At 42.4% G+C, this 21007-nt stretch overlaps 2 protein-coding genes across 3 annotated transcripts; one reads left to right on the forward strand and one right to left on the reverse strand.

The window, feature by feature from the left end:
- Positions 1-505: 505 nt before the first annotated feature.
- Positions 506-15135, reverse strand: zcchc4 (zinc finger, CCHC domain containing 4). Its single transcript, XM_086197686.1, has 13 exons — positions 14607-15135; positions 14288-14406; positions 14126-14208; positions 12918-13190; positions 12463-12543; positions 7539-7611; positions 4662-4812; positions 4471-4571; positions 3896-4017; positions 3146-3215; positions 3017-3068; positions 2775-2913; positions 506-2693 (listed from the first exon to the last, which is right to left on the reverse strand). The coding sequence occupies exons 1-13, from the start codon at positions 14692-14694 to the stop codon at positions 2576-2578; spliced, it is 1470 nt and encodes a 489-aa protein (XP_086053812.1). The 5' UTR covers positions 14695-15135; the 3' UTR covers positions 506-2575.
- LOC147238278 (uncharacterized) lies at positions 7819-14025 on the forward strand. 2 transcript variants are annotated; one of them, XM_086197687.1, is made up of 7 exons: positions 7819-7945; positions 8285-8508; positions 8993-9088; positions 10096-10335; positions 10411-10430; positions 11301-11431; positions 11616-14025. In XM_086197687.1, exons 2-7 carry the CDS (start codon positions 8287-8289, stop codon positions 12212-12214), a joined length of 1308 nt encoding a protein of 435 aa, XP_086053813.1. In that variant the 5' UTR covers positions 7819-7945; positions 8285-8286; the 3' UTR covers positions 12215-14025. The 2 variants fall into 2 exon arrangements, with proteins under 2 accessions (XP_086053813.1, XP_086053814.1); XM_086197688.1 differs by having other exon boundaries at positions 7825-7945; positions 8317-8508.
- Positions 15136-21007: the final 5872 nt, after the last annotated feature.

Consider the following 21007-nt stretch of genomic DNA (forward strand, 5'->3'; position numbering starts at 1 on the left):
TTCCGCTTATTCCTACACATTAAGGGTCGCGGGGGGGCTGGAGCCTATCCCAGCGTCAATGGGCGAGAGGCACCCTGGACAGGTCGCCAGTCCATCGCAGGGCCAACATAGAGAGACGAACAACCATTCACACTCACATTCATACCTACGGTCAATTTAGAGAATCAATCAGCCTTGTCCCCAAATTGCATGTCTTTGGACGGTGGGAGGAAGCCGGAGTACCTGGAGAGAACCCACGCAGGCACAGGGAGAACATGGAGACTCCACACAGAAAGATCCCGTGCCTGAGCCGGGACTCGAATCCAGAACCTTCTTGCTGTGAGGCCACAGTGCTAACCACTGCACCACCGTGCAGCCCCCACACATCATACCATTTTTTTGAAAAAAAGGAGTGAAATAGAGTCTCGGAGACATCAACAGGAAGACTGATCTTATGGCAGAGGCCAAAACTTTATTGAGAGATGAGTGAGCAGCTCTCGCAGTGCGGCCCAGTCTGATTATTTTTTTTTTTTCCAGAGCTTCCACATTGACAGCCTGACAGGCGGCACAGTGACAAAATCAGAATGCGACAGGAAGATCGCGGGAAACCTTAGACAACGCGGGTGGCCTTTTTCACACTGCAGGCGAGCCGAGCAGTCGCTAAACAACCGGGTGGCTTGGAGGGTTGGTGGACGCGGGTCGAAATGCTGAGTCGACCCTTTCAGAGTACCCAAACACCCGTATTCACCTGCGTTTTTGGTGCAGTGTGAAAGGGGCTAAACAGACTGTGTCACAGAGGGCTAAATAATCTTCTGATGCATGTTGTACATCACTGTTCAAGCACAACTTTAAGCTGCACGTCACGTCACGTTTACACCCACACAAGTAGTGACTTTTTTCTTTGAAAAGAGGAATATTATGCCTCCATTTCAGACAGACGAGATGGCAAATTCCCACCTCTACCTAGCTGCAAATTGAGTGCATTTTGTTTAAAAAGGGCTTTAGTCTTGCCAATTTTATTGAATTTCTGTACATTGTCTACTTTTAACTCTGCCCTGTGAAGTGACCTTGAAAGCTCTGCGACATGCCTATAAATAAAATGTATTATTATTCTTACTAGTAGTATCAATATTTCTATTATTATAACTAGTACTACTACTTTTATTACTCATTTCATCTTGGACTGCTAGGAAACCAGAGCAACAAGAGGGGTTTCTGTCACGTAAGATGAATGTATTATTTTCCTTTATTTCTCAGCTCTGCATCATAACTGAAATGGATAACTTTCTGATATTATTACATACATTTTAATCCAGTGTAATCTGAAAAAACAAGGTCATAATCTCAGCATCATTTTGGATCAAGCCGCTGTGTTAAAACTGTAGAATCAGTCATGTTGGGGACAAGTTGAAAAATAAAACAGTTTATTTGTCCATGTAGTATTGGAAAACCTAATCTGATGTATAGAAAGCACATTTTAACTTTTTGTAAAAATACAAATATTACAATATTGACTGTATACATTAAGTTTGTATGTCTAACAAGTGGAAACAGTTTTTTCCCCCCTTGTTAACTTAAGGGCCTTTAAAGTTTTCACTGTGTCAAATAATTCAATTTTGGATCATTTTTGAATTTGGTATTTCACAGTAGCTGTTAGGATGAAGCAGGAGACTCCACATGATGCATCCTGAGTATCGCTGATGACAAAGGCATTACTGTGTGTATTATCTTGTGTCATTTCTGTCAATCTGGCAGTGGTCCAGGTTATTTGCTTTTCTTAGAAGATTGTGAATATAAAATTGTAACTTTTGAGTTGATTTGTAATAGTAGCACTCTGTACTCTGCTGCACTTTGAGACAAAGACCGAGTGGTTGACAAATGTCATTATGAAAGAGACTGCGGATTTAAATGTGTCTGAGGACAACAGTAAAGCCTCTCCAGCTATGGGACGACATAAGCACACACACACACACACACACACACACACACACACACACACACACACACACACACACAGAGCCCTGCACTGCCACCTACTGTCTATCACAGGTTAGAACACACATCTTAGGTAGTCACAGCTCCCTAACAATCCTAAATGCCTCCCCTGGCATCACAGATTCTGATTTGATGACTTTTGGTGAAAAATTCATCATCTCAAACCCCAACAGCTCCAACTCAATTAACACTTTTCCCTTAGTGGAAACACTGTTCACACACGAACCAGGACAGATGGATAAACAAGCCCCAAGTCACAGGAGAGAACCTGAAAATGAATCCAAATACTTGCATATTAATCTCTTTTTTAACCATGTAAAATAGATCTAATCACATTAAACTATCAGGACACATGCAACATATTAACTTGCTCAGCTGTGCTCTCAGTTGTTACATTCTATACAGTATGACGCTGTAGCAAACATTAAAAATTCATAATATGTTGTCCCTAGCAATTAATAGTCCTCACCGCTATAGAAATAATACAATTTCAAAAGATATAACAGTTAAAATGAAAGGCAAGTTCTCCTTTAATGGTTTCAAATTTATTGGAAACACGGTTAGTAAATGCAAAAGGGAAGACGGCGTGTGAGGACTGAGTTTAAGTCGACTGAGCGGTTGCCCTCTTTGCCCTGCGAGCTGCTCCAGACTTCCTCTTCGATTTGGCCTTGGATAGAGGATGATGGGATAAAATATTGTGCTTGGCATTGGAGCGATGGCTGGTGAGATAAAAACAACAGGAACTAGCTTAGATCTGTGATGTCACTGGCGCATGGGCACATGCCAGCTTCTGAACTTACGTGCTGGTCCTGACAGAAGGGCAGGATTTGCGTTTGTGCCCCAGGCTGCCACAGTTGAAGCAACCAGCCTGTCCTTGGCTCTTTTGACATGGGTGATCTGGGAGGCAACAGTGGCCACATAACTGGCAGTGCCTCCATGCTTTCAGGGATGAAATGAAAGGGGAAATCTTTAAAAATGCAATAAAAAAGGCTACAGGCTTTAATTGTATTCACAACTGTAATGAAATGATATATTTACGTACACGGTTTGACACATTTCTCACATATGGAACAGTGCTTCCACTCACGGCCATCCTTGAGACAGTTGGAGGTGTTAATTTATGATTGACGGCCATGATTACTGTATTAATATAGTGTATGAGGTATGATACCTTTGATGGGCAGGTGTTGCATGCAGTACAATGCTTGTTGAGGGAGTATCTCTCACACACGGGGCAAAATCTAACAGGAAAAAGAGCAGATACATTTTTGACAACCACATGCTTCTTCACATTTGAATATGATAATGGACCATTTTCCCCCAACCTGCTGTGAAAATCCACAGTAGTCTTTAGAATACTACTATAATTTTGGTCTCAGTGTCCATTATACAGTATCATGTGTGGCATTACAGGCAATACTGAATGGAACGAATTGGAGCAGCTAGATTGTTAATCAGCAATTGAATGAATGAATCAAGATTGTTATTTCCAAAGACAATCTCATTATCTATTGACATCAAATATGAATGTAGTTGTCCTATATGCGTCGCCTTCTAAAATGGGACCTTTGCTCATGTCTTGCAGGAGGTGTTACGTACTCGACCCATCTTGTGCTGCCATGCCATTTTACACCTATTGCAAAGCCGCCATTAATGAAGACCACCGAGGTGCAATAGAGGCGCTTGCTTGATGAGGTTTTGCAGCCTCGGAGGGATCCGCAGCATTTATATTACTATGCGACTGTTAGCATATTAGCCAGTCCATTTTAACTTTAAGAGATCATCTTGACCATGTCTACGTGCCTAAAAGTGTTTCTGCCATCTGACTGGCTGAGAAGATAATTGCATTAGTGAATAGTTGAACAGGTGGATATGATAAAGGAGCTGCTGTGTGTTAATCACAGGTAAGGGAGGGAGTTACCTGTAGCCTTCCTCCTTGGGAAGGACAATGTCTCTGGGAGAGATGTTAGTAAAGAGACGGACAGGAGACTGCTTCCTGCCCGTCTTTCCATGTTTGTACAAAGGATGGTTGTCATAGTCCACCTGATCAGAAATAGAGTTATGTAGTCAACAAGGACATGGACACTTAAAGGCATAGTTCACCCAAAAATGAAAATGCATTCATCTATTCACCGTCATACCAAAGGAAGTCCACAAAATACTGCTTGAGATGCCCAGGAAATGGCATATCACAATTGTAGTGGCTAGTGACTTTTAAACATACAGATAAATTAATAATAAAGCCATAAAATGCCTCCATGTTGCTGGTCTGAAGTAATTCAAGTGTCCTGAAGCCTCGAAATGGCAAGTTGTTGAGAAAAACATTACTGATGCCATTTGTTTGGGAGATTACTGCAACACCTTTTCTTGAAATTCCAATACTGAGTAGATAACATAATTTCCTTTTTTGGGTGAACTATCCCTTTAAGAAAGAACTGGATGGTGCAAATTAATATATAATAATATTTTTAAAAAGCTACAAATCTCCGCCTGCACCTGGTAGTCAAGCATGGTCAAAGATGGAAGACACTCCAGGATACGAGGTTCAAAGAAGTACGGGAATATCCACATCATGGGAATCCCAACATTGCTGCTGTCTACACACACACACACACACACACACACACACACAGATTTATTAGAGGAGAGACAGAGGACCAAATGTCAAATACCAGTCTGACACTGACCAGAACTCTGCAGCTTCCTCCACATCTGTGAGATCAGAGAGAAGCTGTTAGCCAGAGGCTTCACCAGGCCACCGAACGGAGGGTCGGCCACCATCACCACCTTCTTGCTGTCAGACTCGCTGAGGAAGGTCTGCAGGACGCCGCTGGAGGCCTGATAACAACCACAATATCCTCAATATACACTAGGGGCAGTCACATACACTGACAGCAGCAGTTGATATGTATACACACGCACAAGAAAAAAAAATCGATGTCAACACTTAATGAAAAACTTAATGAATTTAACATTTCCAGGCAGACTGAATGAGTTTCTTGGGTGATCTGAAAAGAAGCATTTCTAGGATGAATGAGGCTGGAATCCATCAAACTATCTACCAAATCTAAAACTGCTGGCGTGGTTTGGAGGCAGACCAAGAGCCGAGGTGAAGAGGAGTAGATGAAAAAAGGGGTTCTGACCCATCCAGTTTTCAATTTTACACCATGAGTGGTGTCACGGTACAGTGATCAAGGATGAAAATCTGCAGTGAGGATGTTGGGTTGCAGGTGGCTTGTTGAAACGATAGCAGCATTATTGGTAACTTAAAAAGGACTACACAGTGAAAAGCTCACTCACTTTCTTTTTTTTTTTGTGAATGTCCATTTGGGTCACTGATGTTTTCTGATGCAAAGTGTAAAATGAGAAAAGCCAGCTATGGTGATGTGATCTGAGTTTGTTCTGTTCGTTTGCATCACAAGGGGCTTCATCTAAACTGTCCCTGCATCTGCATCTTTCTATGAGAATCACAGGCTGCTACAGGAGGCAAACTTTTTTTGGGGGGTGGGGGGGTGGGGGTTCTTTCCAATGTTCCCTCTAATTTTTCATGTCTGGGCATACACACAAGCTCCCTGAGCACACTGAGGACCCCTGTGAGCAACATCAGTTGTGCACGCTGTGGCAACACACCAGGATCACACCTGTTCAACACCTGGGAGCATAGCAAGGTACATGGCTGATCAAAAGAATAAAATTACAGCAGTAATTTCTATTACTTTACTTACAATATTTTCCAAGGGTTTACCACTCAACCTCTGAGCTACCGTCACCGTCTCTTACCTCTGCTGCACTGTTGTTAGCTGGCAAACCTGCATGGTGCCACAGCGCGTATGGGCAGGGCACATATACAAGCACTGTCAATGCTACGACTGGCTGTGTAGCGTATCATTGGCTGGACACCAGTCACTCACTGAGTCTATGCGCTGCATCGATTTTCTTGTGCACTGAGAATGTGCGAGCGGTGCGCGATTGCGCAAGCACGCAGCTTAGAGGGAACATTGGTATTTAACATAGATCCATGCCAATATTGGATAACATGGCACAAAAATTGTAACATTGAACAGGAAAAGGGGTATAATATGGCCCCTTTAACAACTAACATGGTCGCATTCGCTAATACAAGAATTGGACACCATGTGTGTCAGTCTTGAAAAGGTTTTTTTTTTTCTTCTTTGGTTACATTTATGGAAGAATCGATGCTTAGAAGTTATATTTTAATTATATTCACCAAGCTTGGAAACACACAATTATCAGATCATTTTATTTAATGTCCAAGTCAAAGGTTTAGTGTATTTTCCTTTCAAGTACTCACTTACAGGCGCCGAGTCCACAAATGTGTTTTTCCTCTCCTGCATTATTTATTTTTTTTACTCCAGAATGCAGAAAGAGCCAGCCACAAATATATTTAGCTTGAATCTAATGGAGACTGATGGCTGGCTCAAACAAAAGTGTTTTTGGTTTTGTGAGCCTATGGCTTGATTATGAAGATGTGGATTATATTTAAAAACTTGAGGGAAATTAAATCATTTTTGTGAGCAAAAACATTTACTTGGGAGTACTCAAAAGGCAAAATACACTTTTTTGATCTAGTATTGCTTTGAGGAAGAATGTCTAATGAGAATAATTTCAGTAGCAGTGAAGAATGCTGTGTGTGTGGTAGGCTTGTCACGAGAACCGATACTTCGGTACCAAGTCTGTACTAAGATGTGACGGTACTGACTTTTCTAGAATACCCGAAGTACCGGTGGTACAGAGGAGCCAGATCTGGCTGTTTATTCAGCGTTGTTTTTTAGCTGTAAATGAGCGATTATCTGGCAACCCTCCCACGGTGCTGATCACACATCTGGGTCGTCAACTACAGCGACAGCTGCCCCTCAATTAATTGAGAAGAAAAATGCCAAAAGTCACGAATGGAAATACTTTGGATTCGAGGCTGATGAGGAGGGATTACTTACTGATCCACAAAAAAACGATATGCATAAAATGCCGTCACCGTACCACGGCGAGGGGGAGCAACACATCAAACTTGGCAAAGCATTTAAAAGACAAACATCCAGATTTGTACAAAAAATTCAAGGTGAGTGCATTTGAATTCAGGTGTTATCATTGTTGCTCACATGTACTAACGTTACAATGATGAGATGAGCCCATAGTCAATGAGCTGCCTGGCAAAGTAACATGAACGTGATGTCCAGCCTCGTCTGTCCCTCATAACAGTCACGTGACGTTGTCTGGCAGCTCCTTTACTGAATCGCTTAACGTACCGTTAAACCACCTGAACTAATGCATGTTATCAAACGTTATTCTTTGTTTGAGAGGGCTGGCATTGCTGTTTAGCTGATGTTCTGAGTTGTAACTTACGTTAGGATTGTGTGTGTGTGTGTGTGTGTGTGTGTGCGTGTGTGCGCGCGGTTGTAATAGGTTAAACTACAGGGGATTTATTGTTTATTTTTTAAATTTCTGGTATCAAGTGGTACCGAGTATCGTGGACTTTAAGTGGTATTGGTATCGACGACTAAATTTCTGGTCTCGTGACAAGCCTAGTGTGTAGTGTTTCCTCGTACCTCTCCATTGAAGAAGTGATGATTGAACATGTTGTAGTGACAAAACTCATCCTGGCTGTAGAATTGGCCATACCTGAAACATCAAGAACAAGAAACAACAGGCCACTGTCATTCAACAGTGAAGATCCAAATATACATATATATATAAAGATACAGTTCTACTTCAACTGTAGCTCAGTCGTCTTTGTCTTCTTGGAATCAGCTAGAAAACAAGGTGAACTTTGAAGGAAATTGCATTGTAGATACAGAGGAAGGTGTGTGTGTGTGTGTGTGTGTGTGTGTGTGTGTGTGTGTGTGTGTAAAAACAGGTCGAGGCTTGTCACACTTGGACACACCCTCTCTGCACCTCTGGCTCAAACATTCTTTATTAAGAGGAACAACAGAGAGACGGAGCAAGCAAAACGCTGGTAAGCACATTTTTGATGTTATCAATGATAAAGAGAAAGCAATATCTAATTTTGACCATCCATAGTCTGTGCAATAATTTTGGACCAGGCCTGGAAAAACAAAAGCACATATGTTGCAGGTTTTTCCCCCCCAAATTGGCCAAACTGGAAAATACTTAGGTAAAACTGCAGAGGACTATATTTGAGGTTGATATGTCTTAATGTCAATCTGACAGACCACCTGTGCAAAAGGATATTTTTCTTCAAACATTTACAAAGCAAATGAAGACAAAGCTTAAAAACCAGAGAAACGGGAAAATATATCTCAGCTGGGTGTAACGTGTTCTAATCACTCTGCAGCAATGGCCGAAAAAGCACCTTTGTCTGTGCAGAAGGGGCTGAAAACAGTGAAACAGCAGTCAGCACACAGTGGTATGGAAGCGCCCTCTGCTAGCACCCAGGGGGAACTACGTGACAGACTGAGCTTCACTCCTCTGGACACCAATGATGACAGGGTTGTTCAGCCATTCCCACGGTCACCAAAACTACAGGGGAAGCTGGCTAAAGCTAGACAACATTCTCAGGTAATGATGAGGTGGACAGTGATGCACAGATGACCTCCAAATGTCTTTAAATTCAAGAATTCCCCGTGGGGATATATATCTGTTCATGATTGACCAAGGGATTTTTGTCTCAGGAGAATTCTGACAGGAGAGAGAAACACCAGCTGAAAAGTTTCATCCAAATAAACACATGACTGTTTCCTTTTAACGCTCGAGGCTGACTTATACATCATAGTGCTTCATATGTTGCCTACGCCAATTTATCTTATAGACATTTCATGAAATTCTATTCAATTTTTTTCTTTCTGAAGATTATTCGACCTGACACCTTGTCTTCCCCTCTGACAATACTTGGAGTAGGGTGCCCCCCATGCTCCCCTTAGTTTTTCCCCAAATATCAGTTTGCCAATACTTATGACTATATCAATTACATGTAAAGGGTAGGCCCTAATTCACCGCTGACTTGAACTGATGAGTCACGTGTTTTCCGTCATCTCCTCTGCAGGAGCAGTTATCCAGACGAATGGTGGAGCTGCAAGCAGAATGCTCCAAGACTGAGGCCCACATCCAGTCCCTGAAGAAACGCAGGGCAAATCTGGCAGTAAGAGTGGAAGATCAACTACATACTGGATATCAGAGTTGTACCTGCATTGCAAAGTTTTATCTGGACAGCATCCACCTCTTTAGGTGGGACCGCTGAAGGTTTCGAGCCTGCAACTTTGGCTCGGATCAAATTTGTGGAAGTTTTGAAAGGGTCTTTATGCTTGTTTCCCATGAGCCGAGATTTCAATCTGGTTCTAGCTTGCAACTCTGGAGTGTTATTTTTTTTCATGTCTCAATCATAGAAACTGGTAATTCAGTTGTGTTTTTTTTTTAAGAAAGTGCACACATAAAAAAAAAAAAAAAAATCAGTGCCCATCAGTACAAAATAGATACACTCCACAAAAGGAATTTGTAAAATATACGATACACTAGGGCTGCATGACATTGAAAAAATATCAAATTGCTATTACTCTGATCAATATTGCGATTGTGATCGGATTTGTGATATTAGTAGGAAGGTCAGCTTTTACATCATCATTTTCATCTTCATTGAAAAACCCATTTAGATGATTATTATAAGAAGAACCTCTCTGGAACAATACTAAATCGCTTGTTGTTAATGGTATTTTGACATACAATTAGCTTTTCACAAATATTGCAGCTTTCTGTGATTCTTAAATTGCAACAGGTGAAATTGCAAATTTCCATTATTTTTGCAGTCCTACGATGCACCAAAGTGGCATCATTCATGTAAGATAGTCTGGCAGATAAACACCCTTATATGAATGCGTCAAAGAGCAAAAATTGTGTATGGTAATGGTTAAAAACTATGACTCTGACGGCTGTTGAATTAGCACGGTGACCCACGCAAAAATTGCAAGTGCTGTTGTTTGCCATTAACCTTGTATAATACATCGATTGGCTCAGAACCTCATTAAATGCAACATTATTTTTGTTAAAGGAAACTATAACAGTCAGATTTTAAGTGATCATGGAGCAATTAAATCTAGGTTTGGACTTGTTCTGCTGACAAGCCCTGAAAATAGCTTGATGTCACTTCTGCAGAAAAGCACTGAGGTGATGAAACAGCAGGTTCGAGAGCGCTTCGATGGCATGCGGGCCATATTGAAGCAGGATGAGCAGGCGGTCCTAGACGCTTTAGAGCTTGACCTCAGACATACCAGGACCAGACTTGACCAGGTTCTGAAGGACTGGAACCACCATTTGGACCAGGTCTCCAAAAGCATCAGTTACATTCAAGGAGCACTAAGAAAGAACCCAGAGGACCTTGAGGGAGAAATGGAGGTCAGACTTGCACTATGAACACATGACCTGAAGGTACGACTATTCTAAATCTTTGTTTGTGGTTCTTTTCTCAAGGGTCTGTCTGAGGATCTGAGGTAAGACATTAGATTAGACTTGTTCCAATACCAATTTTCGAAATGTCCCCAGTACTGGCTAGAATGTGGGGTCGCAATCGAGTACTGTGCAAGTCTAAGAACCAATGTGATACTCGGGTTGGGGGATCCACTGTCTATCAATTTACGATCTAAACATGAGAGGATGTACATCACTGACTGAAAGCAAGAATGGTGGACAGTGAAGATGGCAATCTGGGTAACCAGGGACCACTAGTACTGATCAACAGGTGGATGAAACGTTACAGTTATAAAACCGCTATTAACAACGCTATGCAACTGTACCTTTCAATGGGTTATATTTATATGGTCTGCCATTTAGTGCCCGATTTGATATGAGGCTATTTCTGCTTACAGTCCCATAGCATCATTAATGCTGTGGATCCTTTCAAGGCTGCTTATCCACGTCCAGCTAGCACCACTAATGCACCTCTCCAGTCCTCGCTAATGGTAGCTTTTGCAAAAGGTGTAAAATAAAAACATAGCAGCACAAGATGAGTCGAGTACAAAACACCTGCTGCAAGACTTTTAGAAAAGGAGTGGGTTCCATTTTTAAAAGTAGAGAATAAGCGACACCTCTTGAATAATTAAATTCCTATCAAGTATTAATAAGTGATCCAATGGTCTGTGGAAAAAATTATCTTGATTTGTCCATTCCATCACTGAGTAAAAATCTGACTGGCAATCGGGACAAGCCTATTTGATTTGACTTCCTGTTTAGCTTTCAGGTGTCAAAATTGGTTTAAGGAAGGTCTTTCAAAAATGGCATCAGAGCATCTGTATATTAGATAAAATATTTCCATATTCTCCAGAGTTGTTTTAGACCAGTCTGTCTCATTTGGATCTGATTAGCTCCAAGAAGCCCGAAGCCTCTGAGGAAGAAATCCGATTGAATGAGGAGAGATTTGAAAGACTCTTGAGAACGTTATCCTCCATCTCCATGAGCCTGAGAGCCCAGCTGCGCCGGAAGACTCTGCTGTTAGGTATCAAATACTTATTTCTGCTTGTCCCTGAGCTCATTAAGGGCAGATGGCTGATGGGTTCATTCCAGCAAGAAAGAATAATGCAGACCACATTGAGGTCCAGACAAGTTTGATCCAGATGGAAATACATCAACAGGGATAGAAAACCCGATCTCATGACCAAATCCTCTGTGTTTCATTTCAGATTGGTCCACAGTGGTGATAGACATGAAGACGTGCCACAGCCAGATTATGGTGACCTCAGAGGGGAGAGGCTTGTCATTTTCAGGCTTTGCCGGCACAGATCCACTCCACCCCCTACAGTTTGATAAGGTGTGCTGTGCTCTGGGCTTGTTTCCCATTACCGCTGGTCAGAGGTACTGGGAGGTGGATGTAGGCTGCTGCTCTGCCTGGGCTGTGGGGGTAGCCTACGGCAGCCTGGAGAGGAAGGGCTGTGACAAGGGCACAAAGCTGGGCCGGAACAGGAACTCGTGGTGTGTCGAGCTCCAGAACGGACATCTGTCTGCTTGGCATAATGACCGGAATGTAGCATGCCAGGGCGTTGGGCGAACAGTGCTGGCAAAAGTAGGAGTGTGGGTGAATTATGACAAAGGCCAGCTGATCTTTTACGATGCCGAGAGCATGGTTGTCCTGCAGAGGTTTTCTGCAGCAGTGACGACAGTGTTTGACAGGGCCCATCACCAGTTCACGGAGCCCTTGTACCCTGCAGTACGGTTCTTGAGACCACCAGAGAACACCATCTGGCCAAACCACTTGAAGCTCAGTCACCTCGACACTCCATAACCCTGCTATAGTTATTCTTCAGGGACAGTGATGCGGAATCTCTGACAATGATCTCATACAGTCTCTTTAGTTCAAGAATATAATATCCATGATAGATACCTGGGACTACAGATACAAGGTAGTGTTAAACCCCTGCTCTGCTCTTATTTTCCTGAGCCAACACTTCAAATTTGATTTCTTTTGTTCGTTTGCATTTGTTCACTTCATATTTGGTCTGATCACACCGTAATGAAACAAGACAAACTAACCTGGTATCGATGTCCAGGAGGAGACTCTTCATTGGTGCATTTTTCTGCTCCAGGTTTCGCGATTTGATGAGCTCCTGAAGTCTGGAATCAACAGCAACAAACACCAGTTCAAACAATGGTTCATATTTGAGTTGTATGATTGTATGAAATTAAAAAAAAAAAAAAAAAAAAGTTTAACACCAGAATGAAACTACAAGTGTGGAAGTTGAATATGTATCATTTCAAACACAGTGTTTTATTTTGATCATCAATCTGAGTACGAGAGCCTGATCAATATGGGATTTTTGAGCCCAGATTTTTCTGTTTGGGCAGAAAAAAAATTGAGTCATTTGTAGTTTCCACATCATGAGGGTCACTGATTTCATTTCAGTGTTATTAATTAATACTTTATGGAGTAAAAACAATGATTCTTAACAGGATGTCTGATCACTACGCTCAAACTGAAACCTACTCACCTGGGCGTACCCACACACAGCACCTTCCTGTACCCCAGAGCAGCCAGGGTGTCTAGCAGGAAGTGGGAGGTGCGGTCAGTGAACAGGTACTGAGCGTTGCTCTTCTTGTTGTCCAGAGGACGTAGCAGCATACTGGGTCTCTTCAGCTGAGCTGTAGTGATGGCCGTATATCTGTGGGTGGTGTGAGCGGTGAGCTCTCCTGGCAGGAGCAAAATCTGACAGTCCTGACAGAACCTCCGCTCGTGCAGTGGAACGGAGGCAAACTTTCTGAACCTGCAGGATGAGTTTTGTGAAACAGCATACTTTAAAATTCCCATTTGAAGAGGTATTCTGAATTTGTTTCAATTTAGCATTGCAACTACCTAAAAGAAACGGTCAACAGCCTGTCAATCATGATGGAACTGGACCAAATTAATACACAATGATGCCATTTCATAAATATTTTCCAGGCAAAAACAAGCAAGTGTCTTAAAATTTTTGTTTTCTGCAAAAAGAAAATGAGAGATTTGATCAGCTAAAATGTCTAACATGACGAAATAGCTCAGTTTTGCTGAATACTTTACAAATCATCCCAGACAAAATGCAAATTTACACTTTTTTCATTTTCAAAAAAGGATTAGTTATATTTGTATCAACATACAAATGTAAACCTTTACAAAGGAAAACAGTAACTTCTCTTCCCCAGAGCCACACAGTAAGATAAGAAACCCATCTCTCCTCTGTGCAACAAAGAAAGGCTGAGACCCATACCAGTTAGCTTAGCACAACAATCAGCAGTGCGTAAGTAGTCTTAGCATAGCTCGGCCTTTGCCTGCATTTAAAATAACAAGGGTCATGTCTAACGTGCATTATGAAATATCCATTTAAAAAGGGGGACATTGTAATTTTAGAATCAGACACATAGCCAGAACTACGGTACTTTCCTGACTGGGCACAGTGATTTAACACAGCACCTCGAAAGCGCTATCCGGCCAACCATGGCTGAGGATGAGGAGGATTACTGCTGAATATACCCACATTCTAAACATGAGCTAGTTGAATCTAACACTTCCCACTCACTACCAGTCACTATGCTAAGCTAACCAGTGCCCTCTGTTGATACCACAGCTGATCCTCCACCGAAAAAATTGGATGATCTGTGAAATCGTATTGCAAAGTAAACAAATATAGAAATGTAGCCCATCAGTTATTATGTTCCAGGGTCCTACCTTGTACTATACTGCTGCTGGATGAAAGGGGACCTCTTCAACTTGTTCTCTGCTTTTCGGGCCAACAGACGAGCCTCTGATACCTTCAGGACCAGTCCATGAGAAGAAGTGTTAATCTGACATCTTGACAGACACTAGAATGAAATAAAGAAGCAAATGTACCTTGTCGTCCTCCCATTGGAAGAAGTTGCAATCTTTTCTGTCCCTGCAGGCTGAGCAGGCGTAAAACCTGCGGCCCTTTACACCTCCATGGCAGGTTCTCTCAAATAACAATGTAGGACCTGCAAGCACACACACACGTACGCGCGCGCAAACACGCACATACATACACACAAAAAATAAGATGTGCATGCGTCTATATTTAAAACTCCGACACAAAAAACAAATCCACCCATATTCATAAATCAGAAATGTCTTGAGTCTCAGATACAGAGTGTAAAACGAGAGTAATTAAAAGTAAAATAACCCCTGGAGGACTCACCATGCGGGCAACTAGGCGCTGTTGTAACGGTTTCGAGAACAACCTCCACCCCTAAACCGCTGTCGTCCTCCCTGGTTGTACTCTCCATGTGGTCCCCGGTTATAACACTGTAATGAGTTAAGCTGGAACTTGTGGACACCAACGTTCACTGACAACCACGCTCTCCTTGAGTCGCGCACATATGACGTCATGCATGCGTCGTATTTTTTTAAAGGAATAAATAGACGTGCTGTGTCCGAATTGCCAAGTGGCAACCTACGTCCTACTGCTATGACCTACCGCTACAGCCTACTCCTACAACCTAGGCACGGCGGCACCATTCACACACCCTAGAAGATTGGTGGTGAAGCACGACCTCTGCTTGCAGAGCACATTAACGCACCTGTAAAGTTGTGTTCACACCAAACGCGATGCGAAAATTCGCGTCGCGTGTGGTGTCACATTGTGAAGACATCTGTAGTCATCAACAATGACTGTAAATGTTCGTGTTGCATAAAAATGGGAGACTGTTGGTGGCGCAAACTTGGCTTGCGCGTCCACAAGTTTTTAAGGGTCGAAGAAGAAGTCCGAGGTGCATTGTGGGCCATAAGTTGCTCCGTAGGATGCACCTGAACCAACCTACAATGTGGGCGTGTTTAGGCTGGAATTTAGGTTGCGAAATAGGTCGCCACTCGCGCCAGTTGTGGTTTCGGACAGCCTACGACCTGCTCTGAGACCTACGATCAGACCTACTTGGCAATTCGGACGCAGCACCGGTTTTAAAAAATAATCAGCCAGAAAGATGTCAATGGAGAGATATGACTTATTATTTTTGCGGACTAGAAGAAGAAATAATCTGTATCTTGCTTTATCCCTGTATCTATAACAGAAAATCTAGTTGAACTTTATATAAAAATGAAAACTGTAGGGTGAGAAAAATCCCACAAATTTCAGGTAGAAATATATTTTTAAGGCAATAAGAATTTTCCTTCAACAGTTAATTTTGTTGTCGCACACGTTCCAACATTGAAATGTAGAAATGGACACTCCAGAACCTAGGGAGAAGGGAAACTACACTTAAAAACTTAAATGTACACTTAAATGTAATCCCTCCCAGTTCATCTCCAAAGCCTGACATGGTGTCAAAGAATACACGTCTTGTCATGTTTTCACTTGTTTGTGAGTGTAAAAATATTAAGGATCAGGTCTTGCAATAGGAAATAATAGAATATAAAAAGTTTCCTCTCTCCCTTATGGATGGCAAACTGTTGTTGGTCTGTTGTTATTGTTCTTATTTATTTCCATGAATGGAATAAACTGTAGAAATGAACTGTTCTCTAGGACGAATAAAGTTTTCTGAAATTGAATCTGAATCACAACATACTCTTCCACACCTGGACAACCAAGCAACCCATCACCAAATGCCTTGAAGGCAACAAGTACGGGCCAATCAGAAGCAGCGAAGGGCAGATCTCTGCTACCCAATCAGAAGCATACAGTAAAATTGGTTAGTGAATCCATACTCTAAATTTATTGTAGGTGTGGCGTAGTATGCATGAGGAGGCATTCAGGGCAATAATATTATTATCTTAGATTAAAACGTGACCAAACAGTTGCATCTTACTCTGAGTAATATACTTTGTGAGTTTTGTAGAAATTTTGAGGAAAATGAATTAATTTTCTTTTGTGTAATTGGAGTTTTGAAGTTGGGCGGCAGTGGTTAGCACTGTCGCCTCACAGCAAGAAGGTTCAAGTGCTGGCTCGGGCATGGGATCTTTCTGTGTGAGTCTCCATGTTCTTCCCGTGCCTGCGTGGGTTCTCTCTGGTACTCCAGCTTCCTCCCACAGTCCAAAGGCATCAAGAGGGGACCAGGTTAATCCAGACTCTAAATTGACCGTAGGTATGAATGTGAGTGTGAATGGTTGTCTGTCTCTATGTTTTGGCCCTGTGATGAACTGGCGACCTGTCCAGGGTGAACCCTGCCTCTCGCCCATAGATGCTGGGATAGGCTCCAGCCCCCCCACCTCACCCCACAAACGCATTCATCCAAATTATATACAACTATGCAATAAGTTGTAATAAAAAATCAGTTCCTCCAGGATACTGATGAGTATTTTGTGATTGTTGCAGGGGGGCAACTTGATTTTGCTGCTGCTTATCATAATAACTGCTTCAAAATTTGTGTGATTATTGTTTTGTTGTTTCCAGTAAAACTACAGGAGCTGGCAAAATTTGAAATGGTGATTTATTTCAATCTGAAAATACCCCTTAATAGTTGTGTACATTTGTGTTATTGCTTTACGTAAGAGCAGTGTGCTTACATGTTGCCATGACGAGGTAGTTGAACTTTATTACATCCAGGAAGTATTTTTTATGTAACGGAGCAACATTTGATGACTGTGTTTGAGAAAATTTGTTGTGTGGGATGCTTTTGTGATTTTGTTTCTGAATGCGTTTGATACAGTGAACCAGAAGCTTAGCGAGGTTGCCTAGCAACGAACTGGAACTGGAGCAGGTTAATTATACGCACCATTTTCCATATGCAGACAATAGTTTATTTGTGCACACCAACATGTAAAAGGGAATATTCCAATAGCTGCAGCACATATAAACTCATTATTACAAATATTGCTTGACAGTACAACCAAGTTGTTTTTACACTAATGTGAGCACGAAGCGATGGTATGTCATGTAGCATTTCAATTCTAGAAAATGGAGGCTCCTGCACCAACATCAACAATTTCTAACTTTTTGGGGTGAAACTGCTCATTTTTGCATTGAAAGTCCATTTTTCTTGATCTTTGCATTGATTTATGCAACTGCAGTTTTACGAAGTCAGGGACAAGACATGAATATGTTCATTTTTTTAAAACCCCACCACGATTTTATAAATTGCCCACATATTTTGTTTATTAAACAGTGTATCTATGCGCTCCTCACAACACGCACTAATTTCTTGGGTTAAAGTAGTATTCTTCCACTGGTCCAAGTTTCCTTTTGGTGTCCATGTTGAGCTAAAATTTCAAGTGGAGCAAATGCTACATCAAATGTATTTAAAAGGCTAAAGGCAGAGTCTCCGCATTCGTAACTCCTCTAGTTTAAAGTGATATGTTCAAGTTAGTGGTTGATATTTACTACAGGGACTTAATGAGGAATTCCTGCATTAAATCTAGAAAGTAGCAGGAGTGTTGCTAAAGAGAAAATAGTCTAAGTAAAATGATCACATTCAAGCCATTTGCTTGGCAATTTTCTGGAGGGACTGTATCATACAACATGCTTCCACTAATATGCTGTTGCTATAGCAGGTTTTGCTTTTCCTTCCATGTAGAGTCAAAAAAGCAAAAAAAAAAAGAAAAAAGACACTGGTACTGGTGCTCCAGGTGAACTGGGATGGGGTCCAATACCTTACATTATCCTGCTGACTGACATTTACAGGAAAGCCCTCAGTTTCCACTCCACTTCCATTTGTCTGCCCAGTTCAGACCAAGGGAGGCTGTGATGCCCCACACCTCTGAGCAGGAACCAAAATATGGAAGAATAAGTGAACGGTAGAAAATACGAAGACAAGCGTTGTTTGCCTGGTGAATGTGCTTCCAATTACTACAGGTGTGTTGGTCATGTGACCCTCCCTCTGGAACACTTAAGCTGCGCCTGTAACCAATAAAGATAGATTGTCTGTTTCTCACTGCAAGCTGTGTGCAAGTTCTCTTGTCTTCTTATCCAGCATTTAGCCCAGATATCTGCAAAGTTAACAGCTTATGGGCCCAGCCACGTTGAAGTTTGGGAAGATATGTCTGAGGAGCAAGTTTGATCAGTAAACAGCAGTTTTGCTTGCATTTTTTTTTCTTTCCCCCTTTTTTTCCTTGGGCTTGTGCTTTAAAGATTGGAGTGCCAGCACCATGACTGAAAGGAGTTCACATTGGTCTCGTCATGTGTTTGATGGCGACGAGAAGAACTATGAACTGTGGGAAACAAAGTTTTTGGGCCATCTGCGGTTACAGAAATTAAAGGACACAATTTCGAATGGGCCAGCTGAGGGTGCTAACGCAGACATACTGGCTGAAGATGCATCAAAAAAGGCCAAAGCATATGCTGAACTGATCCAATTCCTCGATGACAAAAGTTTGTCTTTGGTCATGCGAGAGACTGCAGATAATGGGCGTGGAGCACTAGAGATTTTGAGAGACTATTATGCTGGCAAGGGTAAGCCTCGCATTGTGAGTCTTTATACGGAGCTTACTTCCCTGCAAAAGTTGAGTGGTGAGAGTGTGAATGACTATGTCATGCATGCTGAAACCTCAATCACAGCGCTGAGAAATGCTGGAGAGGTGCTGAGTGATGGACTATTAGTTGCAATGGTTTTGAAGGGGCTGCCAGAATCATTCAAGCCTTTTTCTATTTTTGTCACTCAAAGCGATGAGACACTCTCTTTTGCAGATTTTAAGACAAAACTGCGCAGTTATGAGAACACTAAAAAGTATGCGCACAGCTGTAGCCGAAGACAACGTTATGGTAGCCTGTGCACATTCAAAGAAGTCCAATGCCCCAGCAGGTGCAAGTGTGCGGAGCACTGAGAATGGGGACATTGAATGTTTCCATTGTGGCCACAGAGGACACAAGGCAAGGCAGTGTTTGTGGTCAACAGTGGTACAGCCAGGTCAAGGGTACCACACGGTGAGGAGGACGGAGACAGCAGCAGAGACAGGACAACGCACGTGGAGTGTATGAGGAGACAGACAACACCTTTGCCTTCAAGCTGGTGACCCGTGACTGACAGCCAGGAGGCGGTGTCACCAAAAAGGGGCTGATGGTGGACACCGGTGCACATCATCACTGACCTGGCCAAGTTAAAGAGCTTTGATGACCGATTCCAGGCCGAGACACATTGTGTGGAGTTGGCTGATGGAACAAGGTGTAAGGGGGTCGCAGAGCGCAGAGGTGTGTCTGGTCGACAGCAGAGGACGACACCTCAATGCCACATGGAAGCAGGCGCTGTACATCCCTTCCTATCCTCAAGATATATTCTCTGTGAGAGCTGCAACTTCCAGTGGGGCAACGTTGATCTTCCAGGAAGGTGGAGATGTCCTGCAGTGCAAAGACGGTACATGTTTTCCCATTCATGAACATAACAGACTGTTCTTTTTACCGACTGTACCTATGAATGATAAATGCATGACTTGCTATGATATTCAGACGTGGCATGAGATTTTGGGACACTGCAATTTTAATGATGTTCAGAAGCTGCAGAATGTTGTTGATGGTACGGCAATCAAAGGGAAATCACCCAAGTCTGTGCAATGTGAGGTGTGTGTTCAGGGTGAATCACTCAGAGCAGGAACAGGAAGCCTGATGTGAGAGCCAAGTCAGCTTTAGAGTTGGTACACAGTGACTTAGCAGGCCCCATTGACCCTGAGTGCAGAGAAGGATATAAATATGCACTTTCTTTTACCGATGATTATTCCAGTGCAGTGTTTGTGTAATTTTTAAAGAATAAAAGTGATACAGTGGATGCCACAGAAGTTCCTAGCTGACACAGCTCCATATGGTAAAGTTGGATGCGTCAGGTCTGATAATGAGACTGAGTTTACTGGACAGAGTTATTAAGCACTACTTCGCAAGAACAGAATTAGACATGAGACATCGGAATGGTACTGCTGAGCGCAACTGGAGAACACTTTTTGATATGGCTAGATGCATGCTCTTGGAAAGTCAGTTACCCAAGGAGCTATGGCTGTATGCAGTTCAGACAGCAGCACTTGTGAGAAATAATGTTTCAACAACCGCACCAGACAGACACCTTACTTTATGCTTACAGGCAGGAGACCCAATTTGTCCAGGATGCAGAATTTTGGTACTGTGAGTTATGTCTGACTACGAAAGTCTGACAAAGGCATCTTCGTGGGGTATGACAAGAACAGCCCAGCCTATATGGTCTACATTGACTATAAAATCCTCCTCCACACCTTCAAGTCCATCCACAACCTTGCCCCTCCATACCTGTCTGATCTTCTCCACATCAATATCCCAACCCGGTCTCTTAGGTCTGCCTCTTCCCTCAGCCTAACCGTTCCTTCAGCCCGTCTCTCCACCATGGGGGCACGAGCCTTCAACCGCTCGGCCCCCCACCTCTGGAACTCACTCCCCCCTGACCTCAGAAACTCTGAATCCATAGACTCTTTTAAATCACACCTCAAAACCCACCTCTTCAGACAGGCCTATGAATCTGTGTAGTTTGCTCTGCTCCAAAATGATTGTTGCGTTTTTCATTTTGCTTGTATGCTTTGCACTGTTTTGCTATGTTTTGCACTGTTTGCCATGTTTTTAACCTTGTACGGCGACCTTGAGTGTCCTGAAAGGTGCCTTAAATAAAATGTATTATTATTATTATTATTATTATTATTATTATTATTATTATTATTATT

Source organism: Aulostomus chinensis, chromosome 24, assembly GCF_037954235.1.
Source record: "Aulostomus chinensis isolate RoL2024-O1b breed Wild chromosome 24, RoL_Achi_v1.0, whole genome shotgun sequence".
Lineage (NCBI taxonomy): Eukaryota > Metazoa > Chordata > Actinopteri > Syngnathiformes > Aulostomidae > Aulostomus > Aulostomus chinensis.

Excerpts from the sequence above, each read along its gene's own strand:
- zcchc4 (XM_086197686.1), bottom strand. The coding sequence starts at position 14,694 with ATGGAGAGTACAACCAGGGAGGACGACAGCGGTTTAGGGGTGGAGGTT. Across the intron at positions 13,191-14,125 it reads CAGCAGCAGTATAGTACAAG|GTTCAGAAAGTTTGCCTCCG; the intron begins GTAGGACCCTGG and ends CTCATCCTGCAG. Across the intron at positions 3,216-3,895 it reads CCCAAGGAGGAAGGCTACAG|ATTTTGCCCCGTGTGTGAGA; the intron begins GTAACTCCCTCC and ends TTTTCCTGTTAG.
- LOC147238278 (XM_086197687.1), top strand. The coding sequence starts at position 8,287 with ATGGCCGAAAAAGCACCTTTGTCTGTGCAGAAGGGGCTGAAAACAGTG. Across the intron at positions 10,336-10,410 it reads ACCTTGAGGGAGAAATGGAG|GGTCTGTCTGAGGATCTGAG; the intron begins GTCAGACTTGCA and ends TCTTTTCTCAAG. Across the intron at positions 11,432-11,615 it reads CCGGAAGACTCTGCTGTTAG|ATTGGTCCACAGTGGTGATA; the intron begins GTATCAAATACT and ends GTTTCATTTCAG.